This window comes from Chaetura pelagica, unplaced genomic scaffold (genome assembly GCF_000747805.2).
Source record: "Chaetura pelagica isolate M959 unplaced genomic scaffold, ChaPel_1.0 scaffold171, whole genome shotgun sequence".
NCBI classification, from domain to species: domain Eukaryota; kingdom Metazoa; phylum Chordata; class Aves; order Apodiformes; family Apodidae; genus Chaetura; species Chaetura pelagica.
In genome coordinates, this window is record NW_009952066.1 from 3,949,560 (window position 1) to 3,965,547 (window position 15,988).

General features: G+C 40.4%; 1 protein-coding gene across 1 annotated transcript in view; it reads left to right on the forward strand.

Moving 5' to 3' along the window:
• The first annotated feature begins 3,146 nt into the window (after nt 1-3,146).
• The window catches only part of SLC35F1 (solute carrier family 35, member F1), a 101,944-nt gene continuing 89,102 nt past the window's right edge, over nt 3,147-15,988 (forward strand). The window contains exon 1 of the mRNA XM_010005274.1: nt 3,147-3,387. Within this exon, the coding sequence (XP_010003576.1) occupies nt 3,147-3,387 (241 nt within the window). The remainder of the gene's footprint in view (nt 3,388-15,988) is intronic.

Below are 15,988 nucleotides of genomic sequence, written 5' to 3' on the forward strand. Positions count from 1 at the left end.
TCTCTGCATGAAGGAAGTTAAGGTTTGATGTGTACCATATTCCTTCTACAGCTCAGCTAAGTTACTAATTACAAAGCTGAGCTGAAATCCAAAGTCATATTTTGGTTTGTAACATGAGAGGGAAAACTTTCTGGTGCAACTTTGCCTCTATGCAGTGTGTACCATATGACCTATTATTCATCTAAAGGAAGATGTATAGATCTTACCATTATTTTTAGGAATTTAGAGTTTTTGTACACCCAGAGAAAAGGATCTTCAAATACTCTAGTGTTCCCCTTTCCCTCATCCTTACTGTCGATTTGGATATTTGTCAAACGGTGTGACTTCAGTAATACAGTAGTGAATGGAATTTTTGCTATATTTTGTGATTGACAGAAGACATAGAAAGTGATTCTAAATTAATAGTTTGGAACAAGACCATAAAATTTTAATTATCTTGGGTTACCTTCTTGTTTGTATATTTATGAAATGTAAAATACAGAAGCTGAGGACAGGCTTTATGTATATAGAAAAATAAGGCTGTAGGCAGCTGCTTGAAGTGTCTAGGAAAACTGCCACTTGCAGATGCGGTTTCATGACTTGTGAAAGAATCAACTATGAAAAAGATGTCTGTTTTATAAACGGCGAAATGGCAATGATAGAATCAAAATGTACTCCAAAGAGGGCTATAGGTAGCAGATACAGCCTTGAGAAATCACCTGCTTATTTTTCTTGGATTTTTAATACAGGGGTCAGTACTAACTGGTTAGGCCTGATGACATACCTGAATATAGAGAGCTGAGATAAAAAAGTTATATTTGCCTTTTATAAGAACCCATCAAACTTCCACCAGACTGAAAAAAAATGTAATAATTAGTAATGTCCAACAGCTAACTGTGATATGGAACATGGAATGTATTGGGAAAATCCTCTCATGGTTGAGGATATATTTAGATTTCTGTAAATCCAAGTAGGATCCATCCAGAACAGATGCGGTCCCACAATGGATGCAGCACAACCTTCGCACGTGGCCATAGCTGCAATACAGAGAACAGCTAATAACCTCCTGTCTCCCATGTAGTATTTAATTTACTAATTAAATAAAACTACAAAAACTGCAGCAGGTAGCAGGGCAGCCCTGTGTGAAACTGAATTGCAGGAGAAGGACACAGGAAACTCTTATCAAACTAAATGAAGAATTGTAAAGAATTTAGCAAGATTAGTATGTGGATAAATCTGTGATTTAAATTGCTGTCTCTATTCCAATTTCCTCTCCTATGTCAACAGTATAGCCAGTAGCAGCAGGGCAACATTTGCATCATAGTCTCAGATGTCATCTCCCTGGAGTATGTTTCCCATGGTTGTGTTTCACAGTAGAGTGAGTAATGTGAAAGTAGAGGCAGCAGTTGTGGAGTCCTGCTTGCTACTTATCGAGCAGTCTCCCATCAAAACAAGAAGTTTAGCACAATAAAATCTGTTCTCTTACTATCTGTGTCGGGCTGTTTGTCAGCAAGGTATGTTAGCTGAATATAACTACCAAGCCTCCTGTGCTTTCCAGTGGCTGTTTGTTGAATCACACCATGACTGACACCGAGACACATTAGCGGGAGGATTGTTTGTGAGAAAAAGGGAAACAAATTTGACACTTGAGTTTACCAGGAAAGTTGCGGGAGCACAGGTGCTCATTGCTGCTGAATACGCACAGCTGAAGTCAGGAAAATCTGTCAGGGAAAACCCAGCAGCCTTAAAGCAGTTTTTAAAAAATCATCTTGCAGGAGAGAACATGCATGAGCTATTGGTACATTTCAGCAGAGTGCTGCTTTCCTTCCTCTACTCCCTTAGGATTTCCTAATCCCCTTTCCTTGTACCAGGCTCTAATTAAACATTGCAGAGCATGCTCCTCTCTTATATTCCCCTCTCCTTCGTGGGTTTCCCCAAGGACCTACAGCTCCTCTTTTCTGCAGGCTGGTGACAGGGACAGCAGCAGTTGGCCAGACTTGGACTAAATGTCCCCTTCTGATGTCCTTCCCCTCTCCCTTGCAGTCATCATGCTTGCTTCTCTTCCAGGCCAACACTTTTGCCTTTTGTGCTGCTGCGTGGGGAGGGTGTGGCTGTGGAGCAGGCCTGGTCAGCACAAAAGTACTGACGCATGGGGAACCCGGGAAACCTGTTAGGGGCAGTTTAAAAATACACATATTCCTGTGCTGTGGGTATGGGAGGTCCTGTGACAAAATTTGGAAAAGGAGGATTGTTTGGGCTGAGTTGGACTGTGCAGTTGGATAATGAAGTTCTAAGAGAAAAGTAAAAGAGACAAAGATAGTTGGAAGCAAAAAGGGTATCTGTAAGAAGGATGAAGAAAGGATATAAAAGTAATAGATGGTGCAACAGGGTGGGCTTTCAGCTATAGCAGTTTCTTGAGTAAAGAGGAGAAAACCATGGGAAGACAGAGAACACTCACAAAAGGAGCAAATATCAGAGACCTATGGGGAGTCAGAATGGGGAATGTTGTAATACCGAAATGGAGAGGAGGCTGGAGATCAAAGTCAAGAAGAACAAATTAAAGCAAGAAGCCAAACAAAAAAAATACATTTTAATGAACCAGAAGACAGGAAGTGAAAAAGGGGGAACCTCCTGCTCCCACCAAGCAGAAGGGAAATATGCAGTGACAATGATGAAGGAAAAGATATATATATTTGCACAGCAGATGGAAAGAATAGTTTATATGATGAAATGAGGATGAAATGAGGGGAAGCAGGTGATACAATAAATTCATGCTGATGCTGAAACACTATAAAAACCTTCCCTGATTTTTCTCTGGGGCTAAGTCCTGGAAGAGCTGTGATTCTCACCTGTCTGAATGGTACTCCTGGGTCTGTCTGTTAGGGGAGATGCTTGAAGAAAGCAGTGCTGTATTTTGGTTAATTTGAACTGTCATTTATCCTCTGTGAAATGTGAAATGTGGAATGCAAAATTAAATGGTAGAGATGTACCATCTGCTGTTGTTTAATTTATTAATAAAAGCTAGTGTTTGGACAATGTTTAGTCCAGTGATAAGAGCAGAAATAATTGAAATGTTATGTTGACTACACCCAGCAGATCCCTCATTGAGTGTAGAATCCTTTTTCTTCCCATGTCTTAGCACTGTTGAACATGATTCCTGGAAGAGGATGTGCAATTCCTCCTTGGGAAGGGGTCTGAGTGTTTTATTCTATGTTTTTCTCATTCTTTTTAGGGATCTCTTGCTGTCTGTGGCACTTGGCCAGGTGCTTTCCCTCCTTATCTGTGGCATTGGTCTCACAAGCAAGTATTTGTCAGAAGATTTCCATGCCAATACACCTGTTTTTCAGAGCTTCCTCAATTATATCCTCCTGTTCTTGGTCTACACAACAACACTGGCTGTCAGACAAGGTAAGTGTCTCTCTGAAACTGTATTGTAGAAAACAGCAAAGATAAAGGCTTTTGCAGGACAGCAACAAGCAGTGTGACACATACCCCATTAACATATGTTGCATATTTACATTACCTAGTGATACATATTGGATGAGCTGAAAAAACCCCAACAAGTCTTCATTAGCAAAGAATGAGTCAGAAGATCCTGATGATGGTGGTAGAAAAAGCAAAGCAAAAAAAAACATCAGTACTTTTAACTTCCTAACTGTTTTCATGGGAATGCTCTTCTTACACCTACCTGCCTCATTAGTACCAAAATCACACACTCAGGGTTTGCTTTGGATTTGGCTGCGTGTCCTACTCGGCAATATTAGTGGGCTTTGCATCTTATGTAGGCTAAGGGAGAGCTCAGATGCAAGCAAAGAAGAGCTTGCCAGTTCAAGTTGCTGATCAAGGTAATTCCATAGTTCTCCTATTGTTAGAAAAAAAAAAAAGCAGCCAATTTTAAACAATTGGGAAGTAGAAGATAAAGGGAGGGGATTCAAAGTGCCATCTCTCTGGGGTGCTGTGTGGGCAGAGCAGCTCGACAGCCCTGCCACTGCTTTGCTGCAACGCCTGTATAACCAACCTGTCTCCAAAGTAAGAAATCCATTATAGTACACTTTGGTCCCGGGTATCAAATGATTCTCTGTTTGACAGTTTGACATAAGGGTTTTGTGCCTTTCCTGCCTATCCCTCCTTTATTTGAGATTTCATGTCTACAGGAGGTGTGGGAGGTGAATGCATTTAAATACATTTCTCACCCACACTTTTTTTTAATCATTTATTTATTCACCTTCACCGAACACTTGGATTAGAAGCAAAATAAAAAAGAAAAAATATTATGTGCTTTCCCAACTTGACTCTCTTGATGTAAGGGAGGAAGGGCTTTATGGAGTAGAAGAACTACAAAATGTATGAGGCCACGGTATATTTATCAGCGTACTGAGAGGTTCACAGTTTCTTACAGGAACAAGTATGTTTTGATCATTCTTTGATGTTGCATCTTTTAAAAATGATTTGGGAACAACCCTGAAGCTTAAGTTCTTCACTCATAGTGCGGTGTTGTGATACACTACTATAAAATGTTCCAAAACAAGGACTTAAATTCCATGCAAAAAATCAACAGTCAAAAATGTACCGCTGTGCTCCAGCACAAGGCACGTATATGTATGACAACCTAAGTTTTGTAAACCTTGGTCACCATTGACGTTTTTGCAGAAGCAATCAAGGCCAATCTGTGAAAGAGGTGTCAGCACTTGTGTAAGGAGAGATTGCTCAGGCAGTGTTCTGTTATCATGGTGTTTCTGTTTGCATAGGGGGAAGCATCACCTTATGCTGCTCCGGAAAAGTTTTAAAATGTGCATAGCAGCATCTTTCTGGAGAACTGTGTTTAAAAATAATTCTTCTGAGTGTAGGATTTCCTAGATGTTCACAAGTTCTGTCCTAAGAATGTCCTTTTTGGGACTGATTTAGATGCTGTGGAAGCCAAGTCCCTGTGACTTTAAAATAGATTTGATTTTATTTTAAATGCTAGCTCTTGAGAGGATGTATGGGCCAGCATACTGCTGGGCATTATAGAATTCTATTTAGAATAACATTTGACACTTGGTATATATCCACATTTCAAAAATGCTATCAAGCACTCTGTTTTACACATATAAAAGTCTGCATTAAAACTGTACTTTATAAATAATTTACTGGCTGTTTCAAAAATATAATGGTAGACTAAAGAGAGTTTGTGAAAGCTGTCTGTTGTGCCAGTAAGATAGGTTTGGAAAGCATATGGGGAAAGTGTTAGGGATATGTGAAAAGTATTTTCTGGACAAGTTATGAGAGTTGGGGAAGGCCTTTGGTTGAATACAGACCATACAAAGCAACCAGAGCACAATGTAAAGCATACCAGTGGAGCAGTCTGGAAAAGGAGCTGTCAAAAAAGAAAGATGTTTTGCTCCAATAAAGTCCAGAACAAAATTCACTACAGAAGCAATGAAATTGGTGATCCAAGCACTCAGCGTGACAACCCTGGTGGATTGTTTAGCACTATGCACCTAACTAATTTGCTCAGCATTGAATATTGCCAAGTGATAGAGCCTAACATTGTCTTTTTGCCTGTGTTTTTATCCTAATTCATTATCTGTGTTTGTTCCACTAAGGCAGTTTCTCTAGCAGCTCTAATCGTTTGGCTTTGTTAACAAATGGAAATTGCATCATCATGTTATTAGTTTTATATGGGATTACTCTATTTTGAGTGCTGAGGACATCAGAAGGTTTGGGGGTTTTTTTCAAGTGTGGTTCTCCTGTATGCAAGATTTAAGATTTTTTAAATTCTCCTCTCTCCTTCAGAAATCAGATCATCATAAGTTGGCTGGTGGTCAGAAATAACTGTATCCCTTTGTCTTTTTATTTTCTTGCTTTCTTACTCTCAAGGTTTTCAGAAATGTACTGGCTAAGGAGATGGCCAAAAAAACCCCTTAATTCTCTGTTGGATTCAAAACTGTAGTACCCTGAGACATAAGGAACTCCTTTTATTTAGAAGCTACTTCCAGATTTTTATTTATTGTGGATCCCCTTTGACTTGGCCTTCCCTCACTGTTCATCTTCTCACCCCATGTAAACTCCCTGAGTGATAATGAAAACGTAGAATTTGCACTGGCCTCTGAAAATCATCATTAGCAGATGATTAAAGCTCCTGATTCCTGAGCTCCACTGACTAAAGCCTTTTGTGGTAATATGCCCAGCTTCCAGCAGCTGAAGTTAGTCTATGGGCAGCAGCAGCTTCCACTACATTTTAATAATATGGCTCAAGGTGCTTTTTTCCAAAAGAATTTTATCACAGCCTTTTACCGAGTGCAGATATTGGGACTGCCACCTTGCAATGAATCCACAAGTCGTAAGACAGCACAGGACATGCACATGTCCAGCAGGTGCCAGATTCTCCGAGTACTTTAAAGCTTCGACCCCATGGTGGGGGAAAGAAAAGGAGCTTGTCCTGTAGCTCTAGATAGGGAGCCAGTTTGACAGCAGTGAAAGGGGACTCAACAGTTTTAAGCGCTGAAGTCCACATGGATAAGGCTTTTCATCATTGTTGCAATTTTGTTCTCATGACCAGAAATAAAAAGTGACAGAAGTGTTAAAAAGGATGTTTTTATAAGATTTTCGTATGAGCCTTAAAATGTGAATACTGCTCAGGTAGAGATCATGAAAGCGAAAGAATTTGACTACCTGATGCAAAATCACTTTTTCCATCAGTTGAACTCTAACATTAAATCATTAATCTGGTATCTAGAAAACTCTTTCGTTCTGGATATTGGAACATTAATTGAATATTGTTTATATGTAAATGTAGACTGAAATTATTATTTCCCTGAAGATTTGGTGCAGTGGTTCTTCACAGTTAGGAATGCATACTCTCAGGCATGCATAGGTGCCAGTAGCCACTTCCACAAATATGTATCCACTAGAGATTCCAGTCCAATGCTCATTAATGCACCAGGGCTGAGGTCTGAATATAATTTTTCAGGAGTTTTCTTTGTATGAGAACAATGCTATAAAATTAATGTCACTGATGCAGCATTGTAAGGCAATGAATGTCATGTTTTATCTGGTGATATACCAAAAATTTAATAGGTAACAGAGACCTCCTCAGTTCTTTCTCTTGAGGTGTCTTCTTCTCATACCTTCTGTTCACAGCCAAAACCTGTGTTTGTCCATGGCAGCACCTCAGAGTTGAGGAGGTGTTAACACACATCATGTCAGCTCAGTCACCTCATCTGGCAGAGGATTTTGCCTAACAAAGTCTTGTCAGGACACTTCCAGATACTCCTTTGCATCATGTGTTACTCTGAATTGAGGAAAAGAAAAGCCCTCACTATCAGGAAGAAAAGCCTCCTATCAGTGAAATGGAGCTATGGGACATAGAGCTGGTGAAGATTAGTTTTAACACCTTAAAAAGTGGGAAACTGTCCACAGTGGACCAGAAGGTGTTAATTACTAACAGTCAACCTGAGTGCAAGCATCAGCAGCTTGCCACCAAAGATAAATTACCTCTAAGAGCCACCTCACACATGCTACAAATGAAAACAACACATCTACTAGACATCATTAAAAAATATGAAACTGCTATTTTTTGTTATTCTAGAAAACAAGACATGAGGGAGCAGTAGAGATGTCTTTTTAACAAAAAGGAACCACAAAGCCTTAAGGGCCAGATTCTAGGAAGTAGCACTCCACGCTGCAAGCTGTTCCTGTAAATGCAGTGCAACAAGTTACCAAGTATTTTCAGCTCATCATTGCTGAGGGTTGGCAATAATGTGCTAGTTCAGAAAAGGTTGTATGAATCTGTGTATGTCTGGATGAATTCTGCTTCTAGGCTAAATGATGAGGTTTATACCATATGTCAATGGAAATATGCTTTTCCCTAGAGTAACTGTAATGTCTTAGATTTGACATGTAATCAGATGTGATCTGAGCCCCTGAGTCAGCTAGAGAGTCCTGTGAGACTGTTGAGGATTGCAGTCCTCTTATTGGAATATGTATTTTTAATGCATTTATATCTAGGGTTGCTTAATGACATTAGTATCTCAGTCATATGTAAATTGCTGATGTATTTTCTATTCAAATAAGTATCTCCATTTAGATACATGAAACCTGCCCCCAACATAATTTCTACCTCCACAAAATATGACTGAAACATGCTATCTGAAGGAAAGCAGAGCACCATATGGGAGTTCCTTTGCTTTACTGCAGTGCTTTTTATTGAATGATAGAAAGAGTAAATGCCTCTTTTTACTCAGTTTTTTTTTCCACTAACAATGTTACATTAACACAAAGCTAGTATTCCTCACTTAACTTAGGTAGACATAGCAGAATTTCTTCAATATTCACACCTTTTTATGTCAACTGCCCATACGAGCCTGCCTGGGAAACAAACATGATTTAAGCTGATCAAACTATATTAGATATAATGTACTTTGGGCAGTATGTGTTGTACCATTGAGATGAAATGTCTTCTGGATAGGGATGGATACCATCAGCATTTCGAGAAGGCTTCAGAAATAGGGGACTTTGTCATCACTAAGGATGACAGGGAGTGATTTTTATTAGAAAATATGCATTTTCATCATTGTTCGGTTTTGTCAGTATGCTCATGCCTCTGCTGTAGAACAAAGAGCTTGGGTATCCCTCCAATGTTGAACAAAACCTGAACAAGCTGCAGCCACGCAGCTCTACAGTCCTCACTGCCCACACCAGCACTGGTCCTCGGTCCCTCAGGGTGATGGCCCAGCCCATACACTGGCCTGCAAATGCATGGCAGATGTTGCAAAGAGCAGCTGTGTTCCCTTTGAAGCACAGGAGAAGGCGCATCAAGCTATCCCAGCTCCTCCTGGCCCTTCTGCTGCGAGGGACCAAGCTTACCCTGGGTTGTAAAAGTGAAACACGGCAGCCACTGTGGCTTGGGACCAGTGAAAAGTAATGACCTTCAGGTCTTTGGTATTCTCATAACAGCACTGCAGAGTCTCCCTGCTGTGCTGTGCTTTGCAGTCTGCAGTGCACTTTCTCCTAATTACTCTGGGCTTCTAATTAGGGATGCCAAACTGTGTGGGATATGTTTATTATGAAAATGGTCAGCCAAACAGTCCTATTGTCTGGACTTTGAAGAACCCTTTTCATATTCAGAGAGAATTCTGTGCTTTATGAGAAATGAAACTAGAATGCTGGCCCTTGAAATTGCAGGGATCTTTTTTGTAACATGCAGTTTTCTGTTTTGGATGGCATTCTCACAGGAGCAAAAAATTACCATGTATTTCATGTTCAGGATTTGCTTATCACATCATGGACAACACAGCAAGCTAGTTGGAGAAAAAAACAGTAGGACTAGAGCCAGATTCCTGTTCAGTCTCATTTACATACTCATTGTGTGTGAATTTTCTCTCTATTTTCAAGTGAATTTTAAAAATTCCCTGCTGTAAAGTGCTGAATGCTGCTGCTCTCTTTACTGCATCAACCTTTATTATTTTACTCCATAGGTGGTTACAATTCGGTGAGGTGTTAAACTTTTCCTGTATGTATAGCTTTCAGAGAGCCTTGGGATCCTGCATGGACCTGGGAATCATACTCTTTACGACAGTTTCCCCAAACCACCCTTCCCACTCCAGCAAAGGCCTCTTGCATTCTTCAGCCGTCACACAAACGGGTACAATTCCAACAGAATATTGTTTATTCTACATAGGTATTAAGAAGACAGGGTAAAAAACAGTAGTCCACATTGCTCATACTAAAGCAGGGTTAGAACCGATAGACTTGACCTTTCTGTATTTTTGCTTTGATTTCTTCTACTGTTCCTAGTGGAGAGGTTGGGTGAGGTTTTTTTATTCCTTGGCGTTTTTCATTGTTAGCTGTCCTTGTTACACAAACCAGCAGACAGATTCTTTCTGCTTTGACCACCCACACAAGGGACCAGCCATTTCAGGGCATCTCAGGGCTAAGTCAATTTACATTTTCATCATGCACATTTTGCTTTGCCAGCTGTTTAACAAAGTATGAATAAACACTTACAGACAGGAATCCTGGCCCCCAACATAGTGGAAATGTGTTGGCAGGCAAAGCCAAAAAATAAACCTCAGACCTTTCTTTCCAGTGTTTTTATTTCTCAGTTCTGTCTTTGTGATTGTTAGGTCAGGCACCTGCTGTCCAAACCCACAGCCTGCATCCCTTGTTGCAAAATATACATCCTGTTAATCCTGGCCAAAGCAACACAGTCTATCTTGCATTGTATCATTGGAATAAAACACGTCCGTCCCGCAGCACATACCAACATACCGTTCTTTTAGGGTGCAGGTGGCAGCAGTTAAGCATGACCACTGAGTGACATGGTTTAATGATGCAAACGCTAATATGCTCATGGTGACCCCAGAGCAATAAGGACCAGGCCTAATCAAGCATCCATGCCGTAGCATTCTCTCTAGTAGTATCTCATAATCCTTGATGCTGCTCATTCAGTCCAGAGATGCTTCTGGTTTTATTTGTTTCCTTTCAAAAGCCAGCAGATTGAGAGAGGTGATTCTGCCCCTCTACTCTGCCCTGGTGAGACCTCACCTGGAGCACTGCAACCAGCTCTGGGGTGCCCAACACAAGAAAGATGTGGACCTGTTGGAACGTGTCCAGAGGAGGGCCACGAAAATGATCCAAAGGTTGGAGCACCTCTCTTATGAAGACAGGCTGAGACAGTTGGGACTGTTCAGCCTGAAGAAGAGAAGGCTCTGGGGGGACCTTGTAGCGGCCTTCCAGTGCCTGACGGGGGCCTACAGGAAAGCTGGGGAGGGTCTTTTTACAGGGGCTTGCAGTGAGAGGACAAGGGGTAATGGTTTTAAACTGAAAGAGAAGAGATTTAGGTTAAAGATCAGGAAGAAATTATTTAGTGTGAGGGTGGTGAGACACTGGAACAGGTTGCCCAGAGAAGTTATGGAAGCTCCATCCCTGAAAGCATTCAAGGGCAGGTAGGATGGGGCTCTGGGCAACGTGATCTAGTGGGAGGTGTCCCTGCCCATGCAGGGGAGTTGGAACTGGGAGCTGCCAGTAAATCCATAAATAGAAACCACAGATGCAGTAAAATAGGAGGCAATGCAGCTATTCAGCTCACAGCTGCAGCATCACAGGTAGCTAGTGGAATTTCCCAGGAAAAAAAAAAAAATAACAGTGTAGCATTTTATGATATGATACTTTTCTTGGTTATTCTGACACCTAAATCTGAGACCTGGGGCAAATTTGCAATATATTCGCATTTACGTTTTGATTGGGATTTAAATTTGGTTGCTGAGCCTGTGAATCTCTCTCCTTGCACACTTTCTCAGGACCCATGCCAGCCTTTCAAACACGATGCTAGTCTGAGCACAAGGCTGCGAGCCCTTGTTTGAGAAGATAAGCCTTGTCACTAGAAAGATGAGTAGGATGCTTGTTTTGCATCTCCATCTCTGCAGCTGTGGTTACATGTATTTGTTACACAGATTCAGCCAGGAGCATGGATGTTGTAGGTAAAAGAATTAAGGCTTTTGAGCATGTGGAAAGCCAGACATTACATGGTGCAGTCCTGGAAGTGCTCAGATGGCAGTGGGCACATACTGAGCTTTGAAATTTGATCCTGATCATTACCCAGGGGTGACTGTGTTCTTGGTAATTTTATATGAGGGTAAAGCTTTATATGAGGGTCTAGCCCAGGTTGCCTTACAGTATGTCAAATAATAAATTGTCTCTTAAGGGTGTGAGCTGAATCACAAACAGTTGATTTTCAGTAGAACTAAGGAATAACTGTCCTTTATAGTGTTAGTATATGGGTCTGTCTCTTCATCTTTATACATAAACATCTCAAGTGCTGTTTACCAAACCAACCATCCCTTCCCACCACAATAAGGAAAGTTAATGGTTCTGATAAAGTAGTGTACCCTTGATCCTACAGCTGTAAGCAGAATACAGGGGTTGTCTCTGCCACTTCATGCAGTATCAGTATTTGCCTGTGATTTATTGAATATTTAAACATTCATCAATTCGAGCAGCTAGCCAGGGTAGCAGGATCCACATTCAGCACACGTAGCTCTAGCATTCATATGGGAGATATGAAGTGTGGTTACAAGATGATAATTGTATTGCCTGAAGGAGATAAGTCCTGCTCTGTGAGAATGGTGCTTTGTATGTAATTAGTGTAAAAATTCAGAGGAATAAAGTTTATCCTTGCAATCGTCTTTCTCATTAAAAAAGAATTATAATGAAAGAACAATGTGGTCCCTGCAGTGAACCGGATTGCCTTCTTAAGTTTTCAGTAAGTCAAAGACTCAGCAGCATCCCATTTTGCAGAGCTTAGTTGAAAACTGTACACAAAACTTTCAGCAAAATGCCTATGAAGATCACATCCTTTCTGAAGGTTTGGAAGTTCAGTGTATTTCTCTTACATGGGAAATAGCCCTTTCCCTGGTTCCCTAGCTTCTGTTAACAAGATAATATTGGGACAGAGAGAAGAGCAAAGATGTGATGCTTCAGGTAACTCACAGCCATAACTATAACACCGAATATAACAAAATGGCCTTTTCTAAAATAAGGACTATGATATACATGAATCAAGGGAATAAAAAGTTATGCTAGTGGCAAAAGACTCTTTTTTCAACTAATTTTTTTCAACTACTTATTTTCAAATATTTTTCAACTTATTCTTCTGGCTCACACTTAATACCAAGCTGTAACACAAGTAGTAATTTCCTCTTCCTTCATCTCCATTATTACTACAGTAATCCATATAATTAAATAACTAAATACATATAACTAAATACATCTTTCAGGCAAAATAACAAATGTCCTGTGAGGTTTTCCACATGTTTTTTTCCTTTATAATTGACTGAACTGTTAGCCATTGGCATATGATTGCTTCAGACTCCTGTTGCATTTCTGGGTGGCAATTCTGTAATAGTTGCAGCTTCCTCTGAGAAAAATGTTTACAAATGTAGCACTTAGTATGCAAGCTGCAGTTGTGCTGTGTACTGTCCCTTCTGCTCATAAACTGCCAGGCACAGACAGGAGCACCGTGTCACTTCTGGAAGATGCTCAGAATTCAGAGCTCTAGGGACTTGCTTCTTGGCTTAGGTTTCCCTTTGCCTGCAACATGGCCTCACAAACCTTAAGGATGCTTTAAGCCAGGGTCACTGCTGAATAGAGCAGGTCCAAGTCATTAGTAGCTGACTCTGTTAGAACCTCTCCCTACATTATCTTTTCTGATTTAGCATTAAAGAGAAAAGGAGAGGAGGTCTTTGAGGAAAGGTGGGAGATTTGCTGGCAGAAGTAGTGAGCTCTCCAAATACACAGGAGAGGGAGAGACCACGTGCATATCTCAGAGGAGCACTCATCCTTTAGTTCTCAGTTGTATGACAGTGACAGTCAATTCACAGGGATATTTTTTTAACTGTTGCAGAAATATAGCAAATGATGTTTCAAAGGAAAATTATGCATCTGTACCTTTTCTGAGCTGAATATTCATGAACTTGCTTCTATGCAGCTACTAGAATATTTGCACAATATCGTTTGTCTGTGCTTCTCTGAATACCTGTCAGTGATCTGGTACCTGGTTTTGTTTTGTTTCATTCTAAAGGAGGTGTTAATACCCTGCCACAGAGATGGACTTTCACTGCTTTAATGAAATGGGCTTGTGCTGATTTGCACCACTGAGGATATAAGCGAAGGAGGTGCACATTCATGACCATAAATGATGATATATGCAGTTTGTTTTTATTGCTACTGGAAATATTTTGTTTGACCATGTTCTTGAGTGTTCTATCAAAATTTCAGCTGCTTGGTGCACAACAGGAGCAACTAGTTAGTGCCCTTAATTCCTATGTTTGGGATAAAAGAAGTTTGGCTCCATTTGAAAGGACTTGTAGTGGTTTGTGCTCATGAGGTGGTCCTAAGAGATTTTCCATGCACACACATGCAGTTATATACATGTACACATATAGATATGTGCAAATATACAACAACAACAAAACAACCATATAGTATCAGTAGAATTTATTTTTAATATTATTTTATATTGCTTATCATCTCAAGATCACAATGAACTTCAGGTCTTCCTGAGGTAGGCTTCATGGTCATTTGGACAGGCTTATGATAAGAAACAGGCAATGGTGTCACCAGGACCATGTCATATCCACTCACAGCTTTTTCAACAGCTCAGTGCCATCAAGGGAACAGAAGCTTGCCAATAACCATGGTTTCCATGTGAACCAACTTGCCAGTGAGGTCTGCCCAATCATGCCCCAAGGTGAATTCCTGAATGCAGGGACACTTATGGAGTCTTTTGCAGCAGCATGCTGAACCATGGTTAAATTTTGTGTTAAGACAAAAGAATTCTTGTGTTAACAAATCTTGTGTTAAGACTGTATTACAAAGCTGAAAAGAGCTGCAAAAACTTTTGAAGGACTCCAGTGAATTTCTGGTGCCTTCATCACTGAGCCAAACCTGGTGTTCTAGGGATGCTTCTTGGGATCTAGTCCCTTCTAAAGCTGGAGATAAGAGGTCTGTTAAGAGGTCTGAATGGACTTGGCCATTGACTCAGGCAGCCAGCAGTCCCTGGATTGAAAAATTGAGTTGAGTTTTCTGAAAAAAACAGCTAGCTGAGGGGGTGGCAGGGTGGCAGGAGTTGAAGTTACTGAGGCAGCTTCACAGTCAGAAGTCTGAGTGAGAAACACCTTTTTTTAAGTGAAGGCTGGAAATGGTCCTGCCCTGGTGCACTCCTGACCACTGATATGTGAACAACCACAGCATGTCAGGTGGGCAAGCTGGAGAAATTACATCAGGGAACAAGCACATTGTACCAATGAGTGTATTTTAGTTCCTGTTTAGATTATAATGTGGTTGGCTTGTATCACTGTCACATGCCAAGTGTCATGTTCCTCTTCCCACCAGTGTTTTCCTCTTCCTACAGCAGACTCGGCCCCCGTCTGTGGTAAAGTGCCCTGTTGAGGATGTATAGGGAAACTAATAATCACTGGAAGTTCCTGAGCAGAAGCAAAACTCTCAGCCTTTTCTCACCCTTTCTCCCCACACTGCAGCTACACAGAAATTGCATAGGATAATAGTAATTGGGAATGCTTGCATTAGAAATGTAGGAATCTAATCACTTTTAATTTTGTGAGGATATTGAATGTCTTTGCTTCTTCCGTTATTCACTTAGAAAATATAAAATTGTCTGTCAGAAGAACATTTCTCTGAAGTATGGAGTGAAGCAAACCTGATAATGTAGGGTTCTTTTTTTCTTTAAACGGTGTGGCACACTGCAAAAAAGATGTGTTTTTTTAAGGTGAGAGAATTCAAGTCAGACCTCAGAACAACCCTAAGACAGAGGACTGTGGTATTTATGATAGTATTTTTTCCAGTAACATAATGACTGCTGAATAGGACCCTTTTTCAAAATAGAGATCACACTCATCAGGAGTTTTTCATAATGCAGCCCATTGAAATAAACATAAGATACAAGGTGACACAGAAGTTTGGACATATATACACAAATGCTTCTTACTTTATATGTTTGCATTTCCATTAATAGAAATGCATGATTGCAAAGAAGAGCTCCCAGAGCATCTGTGAAATAACAGCACAACTGCAGTGCCTTCACAATACAATAGAAACATTTCTACCAGGGCAGACACATTTCATGCATAGGTTGTATTTCACTGTCTCTGTTTATAAGGTTTTTATCTGTGCCTAAAGCTGTGTAAAGATGTGTCATCTTTACAGCTGATTAATTTTTCTTTAAAATGATCTCCATGTAAAAGCAATCTTGGTTTTAAAAACAAGGTGCTTATTTCATTTGTCAAGCAGTAAAGAGCAGGACAGCCCTCTGGAAAAAGGAGAGGGCTCTCAAATGTAAAGGTGCTGTGTCAACGAACTTGTGTAGAAAAGCTTTTCTAAGCAAGTGTACACAAGCATTTAAGGAGATGTTTGTAAGTATGTGCACCTGAAATTCCAAGTTAAACAGGCTAATAAACACAAGCCAACTGACACAAGAAAAAAAAGATCACATTTTTCAGATTTCAGCAGG